This window comes from Elgaria multicarinata, chromosome 17 (genome assembly GCF_023053635.1).
Source record: "Elgaria multicarinata webbii isolate HBS135686 ecotype San Diego chromosome 17, rElgMul1.1.pri, whole genome shotgun sequence".
Classification (NCBI taxonomy): Eukaryota; Metazoa; Chordata; class Lepidosauria; order Squamata; family Anguidae; genus Elgaria; species Elgaria multicarinata.
The window spans coordinates 26,994,067-27,013,072 of record NC_086187.1 but is presented as its reverse complement, the minus strand read 5'-3'; the positions used below and the strand labels follow the sequence as shown (position 1 = coordinate 27,013,072).

The following is a 19,006-nucleotide window of genomic DNA, read 5'->3' as shown; positions in this document are numbered from 1 at the left end:
GGAGGGTCTCCTCCCCCTTCAAACGACCCCTCCCTTTTCTTCCTTGCTGCCCTTTACGGAACCTTGGCCACTGAACCATGAAGTTTAGAGCAGAGCCGACAGAATTGTGTCCCCATTTCCGACGGAATTCTGCTGGGATCCTTTCTCCTCCATCTCCGGCTTTTAATAACCCCCTTGTTCTCCACAGCTAGCGATTCCTCTCTCTTCCGGCCCGGTTTGAGGCCTTGAGGAACCCTGTTCCATGGAATTCGCCCCTCTTAAACGGCATCATATCATAGAATCATAGAACAGCAGAGTTGGAAGGGGCCTACAAGGCCATCGAGTCCAACCCCCTGCTCAATGCAGGAATCCACCCTAAAGCATCCCTAACAGATGCTTGTCCAGCTGCCTCTTGAAGGCCTCTAGTGTGGGAGAGCCCACAACCTCACCAGGCAACTGATTCCATTGTCGTACTGCTCTAACAGTCAGGAAGTTTTTCCTGATGTCCAGCTGGAATCTGGCTTCCTTTAACTTGAGCCCGTTATTCCGTGTCCTGCACTCTGGAAGGATCGAGAAGAGCTCCTGGCCCTCCTCTGTGTGACAACCTTTCAAGTATTTGAAGAGTGCTATCATGTCTCCCCTCAGTCTTCTCTTCTCCAGGCTAAACATGCCCAGTTCTTTCAGCCTCTCCTCATAGGGCTTTGTTTCCAGACCCCTGATCATCCTGGTTGCCCTCCTCTGAACACGCTCCAGCTTGTCTGCGTCCTTCTTGAATTGTGGGGCGCAGAACTGGACACAATACTCTAGATGAGGCCTAACCAGGGCCGAATAGAGAGGAACCAGTACCTCATGCGATTTGGAAGCTATACTTCTATTAATGCAGCCCAAAATAGCATTGGCCTTTCTTGCAGCCCTATCGCACTGTTGGCTCCTATTCAGCTTGTGATCTACAACAATTCCAAGATCCTTCTCACTTGTAGTATTGCTGAGCCAAGTATCCCCCATCTTGTAATATCATCCCTTCCACCCTCCCCAAGCCCCTTCCATGTCCCCTTCCACCCTTCCAAGACCTTTGGACACATCCCTGCATTGAAGCAAATATATTTCCAATTCAAACATACTTTATTGTTGTCGCTTTTTGTGAGAAGAGATACAGGTGTTGCCAAAGGGCGTGGGAGGGCGGACAGAGAGGCAAGGGATCCGGTGGGAGAGGGGTCATCTCTGCACTGTGGGGTCGGAACAGTTTGCTCGGGGAGCAGGAATGCTGTGTATCTGTCTCCCAGTCTGTCCGTTCCTGATCTGCGGGCAGCTATAGAACATTACATCAACTCTGCCGGTCTCTCTCCTCCTCCGCTTGCCTGGACAGTGGACCAGCTTGTAGGTTTGTTCCCCCCTCAGTGCCGTTTTTCACAGAGAAGATCGCTGCCGGCCCTGAAAGTTTAGGGAAGTAACTTCCTTACACCTTCACACATTTGGGACACAACGGAGCTCAAGATAAATCTCTTTCTCCATTGTGCTGGCTTTCACTGTCCTTCCTTCCTATCTCGGGCAATTGCCAACCTCGAGTTTGTAGCCTCACCCTCTGCTTGGAGAGAGTCTGCCTTTGCTTTGCACATTATACTCTCATGAGGTATACTTCTGGCACAATCTTTTTATGGCAGGATGCCGTCTCGCCACCACCATTCAAAGCATCCCAACCCCCACTGAGGCCAAGGGTCGTCCATCTGCTTTTCTTCCACACCTGTGTGGGGCAGAACAATAGCAGGGTTTTGGAACCTGCCAGTCAGGTAACACAGGTTTTGGATCTATTCATTTGGGGATGTCTGCAGGACATCTTTGTGAGGCTAAACCGTTTGGAACAATCAAAGCAAGCAGCTGCCCTTACTGTGCAAACCTCTAAACAATTGGGACGAGGGAAGCGTAATGACTCAGAATCACAAACCATCTTGGATGAAACCTGACTTTCACCTTTCATCCCTCCCTGAATAGGACGGTGCTCCGACCTAAAATGGACGGTCAAAATAACTTAACCCAGATTAACCCCTTAACACCCTTTTGCCATGGTTGCAATCAGAGTACGCGGGCAGATCGCAGGGATATCCGAGTGAACCTGCGTAGAAGACGGGATCCAGGTCGCGTCCCGTATGGGGTATGAATCCTGAAAGGGGCTGAACCACTTTCAGCCCAAGGGCTGGATTCAATTTCGGAGGAGTTTTCAGAGGCCACTCAGTGATGGGCAAAAGGTAAAAGGTTTTATTGTGGTTTTAATTTTGTGAACCGCCCAGAGAGCTTCGGCTATTGGGTGGTATAAAAATGTAATAAATAAATAAATAAATAAATAAAAGGGGATGGAGAGAAAAATGCCCGCTTATTTTTAATGTAAAATCTGTTATTGCCTTAAGAGACTGAGAGGCATTTTAACTTCTTAGAATGGGGAAAAACTTACAAAAGCAGGAAACTACCGAATGATAGGAAGCCAAGGGAAAGGAGGTGTGGCCAGGGAAAGGAGGTGTGGCCAGGGAAAGTGGGTGGGGCCACCTGGGGAATCCTGGAGAGTTGGTCTGCAATCCCAGGTAGGCTGGATTTAACCGCCAGGCCTGAAGTCCAACGCTCCTGATACAGATTCTCCGAGTGAGTGACGAGGGCTCTCCAATCTGCATGCACCTAGGCCAGCCTAGCTACGCCGGCTGGGGGATGATGGGAGTTGTAGTAGTCGAACACATCTGGGAGGCTCCTGGTTGGAGGAGGGCGTTCTGAGTCGAGGCCCTCCCCGCTGGGTGGGGCTCATCCAGTTTTGCCATGGTCCACAGCCCCCTTCTCGCCTTGCCCTTCGTGCCGCCAGGCGAAAACACAGGACTCACCTTGAGGTACCTCCTGCGGTTCACATAGATGCGCACCAGGCACCTGACCTTGATGAGGGTTCTTCGCAGCCTCCGATACCTTTGCCTGCAGGACGGGAAACCCCCCGGTATGGAGTTGGGAAAGATCACACCAAGCCTCAACAACACTTTCTCCTACCCAGGGTGAAAAACCAAAATAAAACACAATAACCGACAAACAGACCAGACCATGGATGGCAGACACAGACACGCGGAGGGGGAAAAGGCAGTCGGATGTTCGGATCCTGTGGCATACATCTCCTTAAGTGGTACAGGGGCGAGAACGTTGGGTAAGGACCAGGGGCTGAATTTCCCGTGATGGCCAGCCCTATTCCCATTCTCCCCTCGTCCTGGAAGTGTCTAGCCTAGCGTAACACAATGCAGGATGTGTTGTTTTTATGCCGGGGCTTTCTCTGCCCCAACAGTGTATGAAGCGAGGCGGGGATGGGCAAACACAGAGGGTGATGTCAGACGGTACCACATTACCATGAAGGTGGCTGACGTTGACCAACGCTCACCACCCACCGAGACTCTCACACACACACGTTATCTTTTCTCAGGGGTATCTCAGCACCTGACAAGGAAGCCCCGCGCCCGCGCCTGGAGGAGGATGATCTTGTGGCGAAGGGCGTAGAAGCGTTTCTTGATCAGGAAGCCTCGCGTGTACCGCTGCAGGGTCACCACCGCCATGTGAACCATGCGCTCCCGCTTGCTTTCCAGTATCTGGTAGATGCTCTCCTTCATGAAGAGCTGAAGGGGGAATGGGAGGAAAAGACAACCGCGTGAAGTGTAAGCCTCAAACTGTCAAATCTATACACATGCTGGGCAAAATAGGTGTGGCGAAATGTAACTTTGAGTTCTCCTATACGAGGCATTTATCGTGCGCTCATCAATCCCTACCTATGGTTATTGCCCAGGTATTTGCCCAGAGGACCTTTTCTTCTGCTGCTCCCAGTCTGTGGAATGGCCTGCCGGAGGAGATTCGTCAACTTGACAGTGTTTTAGCATTTAATAAAGACTGTCTTTAAAGACAGTCTTTTAGCATTTTGTAAACCGCCCAGAGAGCTTCGGCTATGGGGCGGTATATAAATGTAATAAATCAAATCAAATCAAAAAAGCAATAAAGACTGATCTATTCCGGCAGGCCTATCCAGTGGAATTTTAGGATGCTTTTAGGATGTTTTAAGGATGTTTTAATCATGTATACTATGTTTTTAATCAGCTTTTATGTGTTTTACATTCACTGTTGTTCCCCGCCTCGAACCAAGTGGAGAGGCGGGTAAGAAATATATTATTATTATTATTATTATTATTATTATTATTATTATTATTATTGATGGGTTCTTCCCTACTTATGGTTATTTACGGCTGTTGATGGAGATAGTTCTGGAAGGGGAGGTGCAAAATGGAAGGTGGTCCCACTCTGGCTGAAGGAAAGGCCCTTTATTTATTTAATTACATTTATATACCGCCCCACAGCCAAAGCTCTCTGGGCGGTTTACAACCTTTGCAGCCTTCTCTCTCCCTCAGACACAGGCAGGTGGGCTGTGATCGCTGTATACACACCTGAGAATGGAGAACCCACCAGATTCATCATTATATGTCAGAAACCACAAGAAGACTCTACCAAGGAAAATGGCGGCCGTACCTTGGTGGCTCCAATGCAGTACATCTCTGGGGTGACTGGACACAGCTTCTTCAGCACTCCCACACAATTCCAGCCATCGGGGATGATGTCTGGTCTGATATCAACAAGGCAGCGGTACCTGAAGGGACGTAAGTTAGAGACTGAATTTTCATGAGGAATATATATATATATATATATATATATATATAAAGATCACAAACTGATGCAGAAATGGTGACATTATTTCTGTTAAATAAATCACGACACGGTGTAATATGTCATGTGCTGTTGTTCATCTGAGGTTGTATTTACCTAATTTTTAGACCTGCTAAGGAACAGATGATTGTTATTATGTCCTGATATGTAAAATCATACAATTCCAAGAGGGTGTACTTTCTTTTTCACACGACTGTATGCTGATGTGGCTGATGGTTAGAGAGTCTCTGCCATTGGTTTGTACGAGGTAAGAGGCCGTCTCCTGTGCACACAGTATAATAAGGGAGTCTCTGTTTATGGACCGGCTGTGAAGTCGTCCCTTTCCTACCAGGTTAGGGGAATTTCCCTAACAATGGGAAGAAATGAATTGAAAGCTGGGAAATGGAATCATAGAATCATAGAACAGTACAGTTGGAAGGGGCCTACAAGGCCATCGGGTCCAACCCCCTGCTCAATGCAGGAATCCACCCTAAAGCATCCCTGACAGGTGGTTGTCCAGCTGCCTCTTGAAGGCCTCTAGTGTGGGAGAGCCCACAACCTCCCTAGGTCACTGATTCCATTGTCGTACTGCTCTAACAGTCAGGAAGTTTTTCCTGATGTCCAGCTGGAATCTGGCTTCCTGTAACTTGAGCCCGTTATTCCATGTCCTGCACTGTGGGAGGATCGAGAAGAGATCCTGGCCCTCCTCTGTGTGACAACCTTTTAAGTATTTGAAGAGTGCTATCATGTCTCCCCTCAATCTTCTCTTCTCCAGGCTAAACATGCCCAGTTGTTTCGGTCTCTCCTCATAGGGCCTTTGTTTCCAGAGCCCTTCAGTGTAACTGAAGTCAGCAGATTTATCCTTCTCTGGTCAGATCCTGCAGTCACTCTTCTCTTACTAGGAGCTCCATCAGACGAGTGTTTTATTGCATGCTCGTTACTGGGCACTCACTGATTTTCACGGGTCCCTCTCAGGACGTCGTCTCCCTTCTGCCCCTTCTAGCCTTCTTTGTGTCATGAAAAAACACCCCAGTAAGTCCGATTTATTTTTAAAGGCGGAAGTTGCTGCTATCTCCTGTTGTGTGCAGGAAAAGCAGCGGGATCAAAAAGGCCCATGGAATGAGCCATGTGCATGTTGTTTACTGCCTCTTTCAAAAGAGGAAGTAATGAGGGACAAACATGTGGGTGGAGAAGCGACGGGAAGCGAATGCGATTTCCCCGTGTGATGTCGCTCTTTGTCAGAGCCCCTCATCGTCTGTACCTGTCAAGGAAGATCTGGAAGGGGATGCGGACGGGAAAGCCCACTTTGCGGATACGGATGGTCTCTAGAATCCCCGAGTAGCGCAGCTGACTGCTGACTATTTCAGTCTCAAAAAGTCCCGGCTCCTGGATGAGAAAAAAGGAAGGAGAGCTTTGGATAGCATGGGTGAACGAGCCAGTCGACTAGGGACAAAGATATTTGCACAACGTGGAGGAACAAGACAGACAGAGTGGGAGAGAGAAGTCTTTGGGTGCTTAGGAACAGCAATTATGAACTGCTTGGAGGGACAGTCTTGCTCGAAATCGGGGTCTTCCAAACGTTCTCAACTACAACTCCTAGTATTCCTGAGAGACAGTGTGGTGTAGCGGTTAGAGTGCTGGACTGGTCCCCTTTGCTCCGGAAGCCCCAAACTGGAGGATGAAATTGACAGGTTCTTTGACAATTTCAGATTATGGCTCAAGTAGGGTGTGGAGAGGATCAAACTGACAAGGATATTTACAAGAGGTGGATTTATGCCTCTGGGGGAGGGGGGGCTACACAGCGGACAGGCAGACTTGTGGTAGAGCACAAGGTTACAATTAAAAACATTTTAATAAAAAAATACTACCCCCATGGTGCAAATTTACAGACCCCCCCCTCCCAAAAAAGAGATCCAATTTGTGTAAATCGCTGCCATTAAGAAGGAAAGGAAAGGAACCTCTCATGCAAGCACTGAGTCATGACGTTTTCTTGGCAGGCCTTATAGCGGGGTGGTTTGCCGTTGCCTTCCCCGGCCGTGATTACCTTTCCCCCAGCTAACTGGGTACTCATTTTACCGACCTCGGGAGGATGGAAGGCTGAGTCGACCCGAGCCGGCTGCCTGAAACCAGCTTCCGCTGGGATCGAACTCAGGCCGTGGGGAGAGTTTCAGCTGCAGAAACTGCTGCTTTACCGCTCTGCGAGGCTTTTTTGCCATTAAGAAACAGCAACGGAACCTGTGTATTGGATCGATTTGCTCCAGATTGAGTCAATGTCAACGGGAGGAAATGGAATGAAATCTGCCAAGGCCGAACCAGAAAAATCTCTTGAGATTCCGCCCCGAAATGTAATTCTCATGCATCCCTAGGCGGGGCCAAAATACCAGCCTATTTTAGCTTAAAGTACTCACTGGGCAATTTAACTATTCAGAAGGAGGGGGAAATTGAACAAAAGCTGGGAAGCCACCAAATAGTTCGGGGGTCAGGGGAAAGGGCAGAATCCAGCAGGCCAGGTTGGGGCCCCAGGAGGGCTGAATTTGGCACCTAGACCTGAGGTTCTGTACCCCCTATTGTAAACAAAGAGGTCTTTTGGTCCCGCTTAATGGAACTTTATGGATACCCACTGGAACAGAGAAGGAAATTGTCTGACTGATTTCTGGAGCACTACAGAAGAGATAATGGGAAGGAAATGAGTGAGAAATATGGAGGGGCTGATGTGTTGGACTACAATTCTGTCATGGGGCAGGATACTAGAAACTGAGGGCTGGGAGAAAGAAGCAAAGAGGACGAGAAGGGAGAGATTCCAACTGAGGCTGAAGAAAAAGCAGGGCTGATTTGATCCCAAGTAGCCGTGCCTGCGTTCCCGTTGGAGACGGAGTGAAAGGTGGAACGATAATCCGTACCTTCTTATTGTTGGGTTTGATGCAGCGAACGAAGAAAGGGTTGCACCTGTGGAGAGAGAAAGAGACACGGATAACGGGGCTCAATTCCTCGCTCTACAAAGCGGCACGCCTTAAAAAGAAAACAGAAATGTACCTAAGTTTGATAGAGTGATAATTCGATGAAGATGTTGGCCGTGAGGGGGAAGCCGGCATGCAATGAAGCCAGCTCCTGAACGACGTACGGGGTGGTTCATTTGGCAACCAGAGGGTTGGGTGGTTGAATCATCTGGGCGCCCACCTGAATTTAGTCCTCCAACCTTGGTCTATGGAGTTGGGCCATAACTCGGTGGTAAAAGCACATGCAGACCCCGATTCGGTCCTTGGCATCTCTGGGTAGGGTGGGGAAAAACCCTCCTGGTGTTCTACACTGCCAGTCAATGCAGGTCAGGCTTCCCCAATTGGTCCCCTCCCCCAGACATGTTGGACGTGTTGTTACAGGAAGCCAGATTCCAGCTGGACATCAGGAAAAACTTCCTGACTGTTAGAGCAGTACAACAATGGAACCAGTTACCTAGGGAGGTGGTGGGCTCTCCCACACTAGAGGCCTTCAAGAGGCAGCTGGACAACCGTCTGTCAGGGATGCTTTAGGGTGGATTCCTGCATTGAGCAGGGGGTTGGACTCCATGGCCTTGTAGGCCCCTTCCAACTCTGCTATTCTATGATTCTATGACTACAGCTCCCAGGATTATGGGAGTTATAGTCCAACACATGGCGGAGGCCCCAGTTTGGGGAAATTTAGTGTTGTCAACGAGACTGAGCCGGACAGAGGGACAGGCCGATTCAGTGTCCTTGTTCACCTCTCCATCCTCTCCATGAGGTCCAAGAGCGACTGCTGAAATTTTGCCGCCACGGTTTGGGGTTTGAACTTCCGCCTGCTGGTGCTGCTCCTTCCGACCACCGTCTTCTGCTGGGCCACCACTTGTGCATGGCTGAAGAACAAGTGGGCCACCATCTGAGCCAGGAACAGAGCAGACGAGAACGATGGGACATTTCGGGCAGCATTGAGCCAGTTCCATTTGGACTCCACCCATCCTTCCTCCAGGGAGCCCAGGGCAGGGTACAGGAGCCGGGGGTCTTTTATCCTCACCCTCATTCATTCACTTATATATCCCTTAACTTAATAAAATCTCTAGGTGTTTCATATATAAATATTAAAAACCACATTTAAATAGAGTTTTAAACAATTTTATCCTCACGACAGTTAGGCTGAGAGATACTGACTGGTCCTACTAAGCTAGAAGTAGACCTGAACTCCACCCATTTTAGGCAAACCATAAATGCAGCTCCCTGCCCTGCTACTTCCAAAACCTAAAAGCATCCTTCCTCAACCTGGTGCCCGCCTGATGTTTGAGACTACACCTCCCATCATTCCTTGCAATTTCTGATGGGAGTTAAGGTCCAACATGTCTGGAAGGTACCACGTTGGGAGGAAGGAAAGGAAAGGAACCTCTCGTGCAAGCACTGAGTCATTACTGACTCTTGGAGGGACGCCAGCTTTCGCTGACGTTTTCTTGGCAGGCCTTATAGCGGGGTGGTTTGCCGTTGCCTTCCCCGGTCGTGATTACCTTTCCCCCAGCTAACTGGGTACTCATTTTACCGACCTCAGGAGGATGGAAGGCTGAGTCGACCCGAGCCGGCTGCCTGAAATCAGCTTCCGCTGGGATCAAACCCAGGCCGTGGGGAGAGTTTCAGCTGCAGAAACTGCTGCTTTACCGCTCTGCGCCACACGAGGCTCCCAACCACATTGGGAGAGGCTGCGCTAAAAGCCATCGGAGGCACAGAGGCCAAACTGAGACCATTCCACGCGGTGCACCTACTTTGGTTTTGCTGTTGACAAAAAGGTCCAGGACGTCCTGTCGAACTTGATCGTAGTTTTTATCCAAGAACTTATGCACCTACAGAGCGGGCGTGGAGGGGGAAAGCATTATGTTTTCTGCGCCAAAATTACAGTCTAGATGTGCTCAGTAGCAACGGTCCAGGCTCCTTTCTTTCGGGGACCCGGAGGGACAAAATTGCTACCCTGGTGGCTGTTGCTCTACAGCGCCACCCTGGCGATGGTGGGATGGTGAACTGCAGCTGGTCGGGGTGTGTGTGTGTGTTGCTGAGCCTTAGCAACGATGAGGTTCCAAGCGGTCAGGTTCTGGGACCCAGGTTGCTCTGTGGTCCAAAACAGGCAGGGCTCATATTCCAATACAACATCAGAGGGCCCAGAGAGCGTTGTGCAGTCCGCGCCAGGCAGGGCTGAGGACCCAAGGCACCAATCAGAGTCAAGAAGCGCGTGACCCTTCATAGGCAGAGCGATCATGGCCAGACAGGAGTCGCTCAGACTGAGCAACGAGGCGAGGGCTTTATAGGGCCTGGTGGGCTGGGATTGGATGTTGTGGGTCAGCTGGTGGAATGCTCAGCTGAACCAGTACTGCGGGCCAGAGGGCGCCGTTGAGCTCAGCCTACCAGGCTTGCAGTAGGGACGGAGTGATGGGGGGGCCAGGAGACGGAAGGCCCTGGAGGCTGGTGGGCCCCAATTCAAGCTGCCCCACCAGTACTTGAAAAGTGCAGAATGTGCCCTGTGTTGCCCCTCCCCGACCGCCCAGCATCTCACCTGGTAGGTGACTTTGCCCGCATAGTGCCTAATGGAGAACTCAGGCAGCGGCATCTTTGGCTTGGAATACAGCAGGTGGGCGCCATGGTGGTAGTGGCATTTCTGGAGAAACGTGTGATCCGTGGCCTGGGAAGACGGAGGAACAACTGAGTGGTTCAGCCCACCCAGCAACATCCCACTTGTTCCAGCTCACCTTTGCGACAGACTCGTTGCCAGGTTAAGGCCAGCAACGTCTACTCTTCCGATAGCGCCAAGGAAGAATTAGCTGCCTTCAGAAGAGACCCCAACCCTTAATCACGCATGAATCCCTGATCTGGGTGATCCCAGAGCATTGAGCCATGCAGAGACGCAACAGGCAGACTCTGTTAAGGGCTAGCCGCTCTGCTGTGCCTTTGCATTGAAAGCAGGGATGTATGCAAAATTCCTTTCAGTGCATTTTTTTAAATCAAAGATATATATTTTTTTATCATTTCGAAGATGTGCAAATTGACGTGTGCATTTGGAAAGCTACGCATGGATTTTCATACAGAAAGAAGAGAACGAAATTGATATGGACTCGGGTTGGAGCGCCCGTCGAGATCGAATTTGGAAAACTGGGATGAGCACGGGGTTTGCTGATTTACACATCCCTAATTGAGAGTCACGGAATGATCAAATCACACAAGATGCAAAGACACAGAAGGGCAGCCAGTGTTCACTCCCAGAATTCTTGGCCCTCTCACCCAGAGGGCCTCTGAACATGGGCAGAAAGTCACCCAGCATGTCCAAGAGGAATACTTCTTTCCCTCTCCAGAAGTGGCTCTATAGGCAAAAGTGCCTCTGAGCCTGCACAGCGGGCGCTCCTTCTTTAGACAGCAAGCAAACAAAATACATTTTAAAAAGAATGCAAAGCATTCGCCCTGAAGAAGGGCCCCGGCTACCTGGGGGAAACTGCTTTGGTCATCCAGGATCTTCAGAATCCCATGAGGCTTCTGGGCGATGAGGTCAATGCAAGGTTGGTTGTCGTTGAAGGCGATTTCTTTCCACTCAATCTGCTCCCGAATATATTCCTCCTTCATAGAGGACAGAGAAGTGAGGCATGGACCACCCTTACGAGAAACGGCTGGGATGCATCCCAGTCAAAAGCTGAGCTGGTGCCGTCTCCCTCCTGATCAAGGCTCCAAGACAGGAGCACAACCCTCACCCCCGTTTATACAACAATGGGATTGCTCCTTATTAAATATAAAACTGAATTTTCGTTGATTCGAATCTAGGTAAAGAGCATCACACCGCAGCAGCAACACCGATTTATTTCCTGGAATTTATTTTTATAGTGAGTTATAAATGCGCACATGCGCATATGCGCATATATGATGACATGAAGCTGCAGAGTAGAGACGATGGAAGCTATAATTTTATATGCGGAGCTCAGCAGATTCATATAACAGACAAACCGGAAGCGGGGTGGGGGGAGGAATGAGGCAACAGAATCAGAGAATTCAAACTAAAAACGGTGCAAACGAATGAGGCAGCTGATAGGTGGGAAATCGGCCAATCACTTTCTCCTACCCTCAAAGCTCCGCCCACATGTCAAAATGCAATTTAACTCCCCCAAAGACACATCACCATAACATGGTGCAAACTTGGACGTGATCTAAAAGTCGCGGTAAATCGCAAATGTGAATATGTGCATTATCGTGTTAAAAACCCGGCGCTACGGCGAATGGACGGCTGCGTCATGTGTCCTGAAACGCGAATACGTGCATTTAGGTTGGGGTAAACAAACCGTATAGACAAGGCCCATGAAGCTGCCTTATACAGCACCAGACCATGAGCGTATCTAGCTCACGGTTGTCTACATCAAGGACGCAGAACCTCAGTCCCTTGTGCCACATGCAGCCCTCCTTGAGTCCTAATCTGGCCCTCCAGGGATGAAAACACAGGAAGCGTCCTTCAGCTGGGTCGACACTGGTTGGCAGCAATGACTCTCCAGGGTTTCAGGCCAGATCCTTTCCTTGCCCTCCCTGAAGAAGCCAGGGATTGAACCTGGGACCATCTGCATGCCCTCTATCACACTGAGCTAGGGCTCCTGTATCTTTAGCAGCGGCATAGAAAAGGGCATTCCAGCAGGTGTCATTCGTTATTCATGCAACACCTGGTGAAATGCCCTCTTCATCACAACAGTTCAAGCTGATGGAGTCCTGCCCTGAGTGACCAGATACAAAAGAGGGCAGGGCTCCTGCAGTTTGAACTGTTGCGATGAAGAGGGAATTTCACCAGGGGCTGCGTGGTGTAAACATAACAAATTGCATATATACATAACAGAATTCCTATACATTAAATAGAAAAAACTCCTTGTTGAGTTCATGGGTTTTTGATATACAAAAGAAATAACGTTCTTGTTCAACATCATTCTTGCTGTTCAAGGCTCATGGAACTGCAAGCTGGTGATTAAGACAACATTCTCTGTGGAGGGTATCTCTAAACGAAATAGAAAATAGTTTTGGGAACCATTAGAATGAGGCTGCTCCCGCATGGCATGATTTACTTATCTGAAGGTTTATCTGATGATATTGTACGAGATGAAACAGGATTGATTTACCGGACTCCTGTCATAACAAGAACGTTATTTCTTTTGTATATCAAAGACACATGAACCCAACAAGGAGTTTTTACTATTTAATATATAGGAATTCTGTTATGTATATATGTAGTTTGTTATGTTTATGATTTCATGTAATGTATAGGGATTTTATGACGTGTATATGCAATCTGTTAAGTTTATGATATATCACTTTCAGTGTTAATATAACTGGTGATTTTGCTTTAAATATATGTTTTGCTTTAAATATTTGTACAACTTTAATCTGTATTTGGTATAATAATTCACATGTATAGGAGCGTACACAGACACCTCATGTTTTGTGTTTTTTTGGTTAAGTGTTTAACTGTATTCAGTGTATGCAGTTGGGTGCTCTTTGGGCTCTGTCTTTATTCGTATTTTTCCAAATGCAGCCCATTTTTTGTTTTTTAACACACAGACACACAGTCACACACACACACAGCCAATCCCATCAAAACCCAAGGCTCAAAAATCCCCAGAAAGGGCGACGGTCTCACCTGCTCCTCCTTGAAGACGATCTTATTGAAGAAGAATTGAAGATACTCGTTTGCGTAATTGATGCACAGCTGCTCAAAGCTGTTGAAGCCGAGATCCTACTCAGAAGGCAGAAGGGGGAGAGGTGAAAATGGGACACTTAGGGGGTCTGGAGAAGGCTTGCAAGAGCGTCAGCATTAGGGTGACCGCATGGAAAGGAGGACCGGGCTCCTGTTTCTTTAACAGTTGCCTAGAAAAGGGGATTCTGGCAGGGGTGCCTTTGGGTGCTGAACGTTTGAGCAAGGCCTCCACCTTTGCCCTCACCTCAAAGCCGTAGATATCCAAGACAGCAATGGACAGGGTGTTTTGCCTGGGGTAGATAAGCTTGTTAATCCTGTCAGTGAGCCAGTTGAAGAGGAGGGAGTAGAGGATCTTGGCAATGGCGTCTCTGAGGAGAAGAGGAGAGGATGGCATGGTTGTAAACAAACAAAGACAAGGCCAAAGACCTGGGATTCTGAAGGGACGGATACGGAGGAGGTAGGTGGGCACGTTGCGATCAAAGAAGGGATGTCTGCCCGGGGCTGCGGAGGCAGGCACACGTACGCACGTTCCCTGAGAGACCAGCCACGGTTTTATGGACATGATCAGACCTTAAATATTTTAATTCTGTATCTTGATTCTTTTCTTTTATTGTTCGCTGCTTGGGCATGTTGTCGTTCATATGTAAATCTTACGAATAAAACAAATGCCTTCATTCACAGCCTCACACATGCGCGTGCACAACTCTTCCACCCCTTCCTTTTTTCCTATCCCTCAGGAGAAACTGGGGAATGTTAGTTATTGGGTGGATTATGTATGTAATAAATAAATAAAATAAAACTGGAGATAATGGAAGGGTTTCCCTTGCTAACCCTAGTGCTGGCAAGGGAAATCCCAACCTTTCCCTTGCCCAGCGCTGATACTGGCAAGGGAAATCCCAGCCTTTCCCTTGCCCAGCACTGATACTGACAAGGGAAATCCCAGCCTTTCCCTTGCCCAGCGCTGATACTGACAAGGGAAATCCCAGCCTTTCCCTTGCCCAGCGCTGATACTAGCAAGGGAAATCCCAGCCTTTCCCTTGCCCAGCGCTGATACTGGCAAGGGAAATCCCAGCCTTTCCCTTGCCCAGCGCTGATACTGGCAAGGGAAATCCCAGCCTTTCCCTTGCCCAGCGCTGATACTGACAAGGGAAATCCCAGCCTTTCCCTTGCCCAGCGCTGATACTGACAAGGGAAATCCCAGCCTTTCCCTTGCCCAGCGCTGATACTAGCAAGGGAAATCCCAGCCTTTCCCTTGCCCAGTGCTGATACTGACAAGGGAAATCCCAGCCTTTCCCTTGCCCAGCGCTGATACTGGCAAGGGAAATCCCAGCCTTTCCCTTGCCCAGCGCTGATACTGACAAGGGAAATCCCAGCCTTTCCCTTGCCCAGTGCTGATACTGACAAGGGAAATCCCAGCCTTTCCCTTGCCCAGCGCTGATACAGGCAAGTGAAATCCCAGCCTTTCCCTTGCTAGCCCTAGTTCTAGCAAGGGAAATCCCAGCCTTTCCCTTGCCCAGTGCTGATACAGGCAAGTGAAATCCCAGCCTTTCCCTTGCTAGCCCTAGTTCTAGCAAGGGAAATCCCAGGCTTTTCTAGCGCAAGTGCTAACCAGAGGAACTCTGGGTAGGGTGCCCATGGTTTGCAGGCTGCACTGGAAGCAGCTGAAGGCTGCAGACAGCCCGTGGGTAGCAGGTCGTGCCGCCCTGTGATAAAGCACCTTTCCTACAACACGTGGAGATCCTCTACTTAGAGCATTGAGCCACACAGCACGGCACCCCAATGCCCTCGCTTTACCTGGCATCCACAGCACTATCGACAGTGAGTGGTGTGAAAATCTTCTCCCTCATGGTCTCCTGTGGAGAAAGAAAATGAAGGTATGAGCTGGCCTCACTCTCTAGCCTGGGCCCCAGGTCCCACAACACAGCGTCCCTCCAACCCCACCCCACAGGCCCAGCGTTGCCCTCAGGGCAGGGCTTTGGAGCAGGCGTCGAGGGCTCCGCTCCGGAGAATGAGAGGGAGGGTCCCCAAAAGGCCTGACTGGCCACATTTTGAAGTAAGCAATACAAACAACCCTTTGCAGGCCATCTGGGGCATACGGCCACTAAATCCCGAGTCTAAAATGATCTAACTGCATCCCATGACAAGCCCACATGAGGCTGAACTGAGGATCCGTGACTCTGTGCGTAGCTGCTCCGTGGGATGAGCCACAAGGGCTCCGGTTGGGACGTCCCCTTGGACAATAAAGGGTTCATAGAATCATAGATTTGGAAGGGACACCAAGTCCAACCCCCTGCTCAGTACAGGAATCATTTAAGCATCGCTGACCGGTGGCTGTCCAGTTGCTGCTGCTGCTGCGATACCTCCAGAGACGGAGAGCCCACCCCCTTCCTAGGCAGTTGGTTTCTCTGTCTGCCTGCTCTGACCATTAGGAAGTTCTTCCTGATATTCAACTGATAGCTCCTTTCCTGGATCTTAAGCCCATTATTTCATGTCCTAGAGTCTTGGGTGACAGAACAGGTGGCAGCCCTCTTCGGCGTCACAACCGGACACTCACTGCTTTGCAATCCCTGCTTCTCCCCTGCGTTCCGGTCCGGCTGGCTGTCAGGGCTCCCTGCCCGCTTACCGTCACTTTGAAGGTGATGGCCCTCTGCAAGCCCTCAGGCGAGATCTGCAGCAGCTCGGCCACGACACGGATCTCTCTGGCACTCACGACCGAAGCCACTTCCTGGCAATCTGTCTGCAAAACACAAGGTCAAGGTGCTGGGTGGCCCGGCTGATTTGCCATTGGCATCGATAAGGGTTGCTTAGCCAAATTTTCACAGGGGGACATTGCCAGCATGAAAAAGAGGGTTCACCCAAAGAATCATAGAATAGCAGAGTTGGAAGGGGCCTACAAGGCCATCGAGTCCAACCCCCTGCTCCATGCAGGAATCCATCATTGAAAGCAACTTTCTTGTACTTGCACGACCAACATTTTCATCTCTTTCCCCTCAGCAAACTGTTGCTTACCTCATATTTTTCGAAGTAGACATTCCCTAGGTGAAGGATGGAAGACAGAATTCGGAAGATGCTGTCCTGTTCGTGGGCGCTGAAACGCAGGATCTCCATGGCGTCGAGGAGCCGATGGAAATCCTCCACATCCACCTTGCCAGGAATCTCACAGTTACCTCCCTGGGTGGGAGGAAAGGGAAGAATTTGTCCCCAAGAAGAAAGATGCTTGTGACCTTGATTTGTGATAAAACCCAGTGCATATAGGATGACATTTATTTCTCGGACGCTTCCTGGACAGATAGGGCCGGGTGAATCAGTTAAGCTTAATTTCATGAAGGTTCTCACTTTTCCAATGCTAAACTCATTCCCTCCCAGTTCAGGATCAGAGTAAGATTGTTTTTGTAGTCCACACAAAGATTTGTATACATTTTTTGTACATATTTCCCCAAATGAACACATTCTTGTGTCCTTAAGAACGGAAGAAGAGCCTTGCTGGTTCAGATCAAAGGTCCATCCACTCCAGAATTCTGTTCACATGGTGGCCGCCCAGCTGCCCATGGGAAACCCTCAACAGAGCATGAGCACAACAGCACCCTCCTGACCATGGTGTGTATATAGTCATACTGCTTCCAATACTCACATCTTGTGAGCCCTTTTTCAAATGACTGCATTTCCCCCCAATGAATAAAAACTTTTTGCAGATGTTTATATAAACATACACAGTTCTGTTTACATTTTTTTAAAAAAAAACACCACCCTTTTTTGTGCACATCTTCTTTGAAACGTATGTTGTGGGGGGGTTGGACGCATTAATTTATTTTTTACAAACTGCATTGCAAACTTTGGAAACGTAAAGATTTTTGCAGCAAGCTGCATTCTGTTTTATATTTCGGTTCGGGAAGTGCAAAATTGATATGTTTGCATTGAAATGTGAATTGAACAAATTTCTCGGCCATCCCTCTGGACAGGACCATACCTGGTTCAGGTAATAGTAAGTTTCTGCTTCTTGAAGACAGAATTTCCGCTTCTGCTGAGCAGGGAGGCCTGCCAGCATCTCATAAAAGATATGGTAGTTTCGTTCATTTTTGGCCTATATAAGGAGACAGGCATCAGCACCAGTACGATTATGGGCCCTTGCAACAACAACAAAAAATCCAAAATGGCAGCCCATGGTAGTAAACAAACAAAATAATTAATAATTTCTCTCACCATTGGTCTGGCCCTGGTGGTATTGCTAATTGTTCTATTCCTGTTATTCTTTCCCTTTTAAAAATATGCTTCTAATAGAAGGGGGAAAGAGAAGTGCATGGCCTCACCTGAAAGACGACCCTCGATTTCTCCAGAAGGTACTGTGAGGTAATGGCACCACAAATCAACCCATTGCTAGGGAGACAAAAATAGGATTTGCATTGGACTTCTTCCATGGAACAACTCGGCACAAGTGCAGGCCATCATCCGGGCCCAAGGGAGAATACATGATCCTCTCCATTTTATCCTCACAACAACCCTGTGAGGTACGTTAGACGGAGATTCAGAGACCGGCCCAAAGCCACACAGTGAGCTTCATGACCAAGGGGGGACCAGAACCCAGATCAGTCCCAGTCCCAAACTCTAACTGCTACACCACACCATGATTTATCTTTACAAGAACAAATCACGTCGTATCTCAGGCTCATGTGCTCCTTCCCTCCCGCTTCCTTTGCAGGCAACCAGAGGAAATGAGAAACTTCTCTTTTTAATTTGCAGCAAACCATATGAATGCCTTTTTACAGGATCCTGGTTTAATGGCAAACTATGGTTGGGCAATCAGCAAAGAACACAATACAGAATATGTTGAAAAGCAACAAAGCTGAATAAAACAGCAGTTGTGGTGTTAAAACAGATCTAATAAACATTATAAAAGAACTGGGTAAATGAAAAGGTCTTCGTCTGCCACTGGAGGGACATGAGATTTGACGCCAGGTGAGCATCCTTGGGGAGATGATTTGACAGTGCCACCACCGAAAAGGCCCTTTCTACCGTCACCTTCAGCCTCATCATTGAAGGCAGAGGCACCTACAGCAGGGCTTCAGAAAAGGACCTCAACACTTGGCCACACTCATCTTGAAGGCTGGACATCAGGAAAAACTGCCTGACTGTTAGAGCAGTACGACAATGGAATCAGTTACCTAGGGAGGTTGTGGGCTCTCCCACACTAGAGGCCTTCAAGAGGCAGCAGGACAACCATCTGTCGGGGATGCTTTAGGGTGGATTCCTGCATTGAGCAGGGGGTTGGACTGGATGGCCTTGTAGGCCCCTTCCAACTCTGCTATTCTATGATTCTATGATCCTACCAGAGTGCAGGACACGGAACAATGGGCTCAAGTGACAGGAAGCCAGATTCCGGCTGGACATCAGGAAAAACTGCCTGACTGTTAGAGCAGTATGACAATGGAACCAGTTACCTAGGGAGGTTGTGGGCTCCCCCACACTAGAGGCCTTCAAGAGGCAGCTGGACAACCACCTGTCAGGGATGCTTTAGGGTGGATTCCTGCATTGAGCAGGGGGTTGGACTCAATGGCCTTGTAGGCCCCTTCCAACTCTGCTATTCTATGATTCATTAAACCCCCCCCCCCCATCTATATATTATTAGTGCTGAAAG

The 19,006-nt window shown here is 48.9% G+C and overlaps 1 protein-coding gene across 1 annotated transcript in view; it reads right to left on the bottom strand.

Moving 5' to 3' along the window:
* MYO15A (myosin XVA) overlaps positions 1-19,006 on the bottom strand; it is a 94,991-nt gene that overhangs the window by 60,603 nt on the left and 15,382 nt on the right. Inside the window, exons 11-26 of the mRNA XM_063143496.1 lie at positions 17,682-17,748; positions 17,342-17,455; positions 16,384-16,545; positions 15,998-16,111; positions 15,169-15,227; positions 13,619-13,742; positions 13,318-13,413; positions 11,139-11,270; positions 10,219-10,344; positions 9,437-9,514; positions 8,417-8,571; positions 7,581-7,626; positions 5,942-6,066; positions 4,507-4,624; positions 3,433-3,608; positions 2,841-2,925 (exon numbers count right to left, since the gene is read on the bottom strand). Coding sequence (XP_062999566.1) covers positions 2,841-2,925; positions 3,433-3,608; positions 4,507-4,624; positions 5,942-6,066; positions 7,581-7,626; positions 8,417-8,571; positions 9,437-9,514; positions 10,219-10,344; positions 11,139-11,270; positions 13,318-13,413; positions 13,619-13,742; positions 15,169-15,227; positions 15,998-16,111; positions 16,384-16,545; positions 17,342-17,455; positions 17,682-17,748 — 1,777 coding nt within the window. The remainder of the gene's footprint in view (positions 1-2,840; positions 2,926-3,432; positions 3,609-4,506; positions 4,625-5,941; positions 6,067-7,580; positions 7,627-8,416; positions 8,572-9,436; positions 9,515-10,218; positions 10,345-11,138; positions 11,271-13,317; positions 13,414-13,618; positions 13,743-15,168; positions 15,228-15,997; positions 16,112-16,383; positions 16,546-17,341; positions 17,456-17,681; positions 17,749-19,006) is intronic.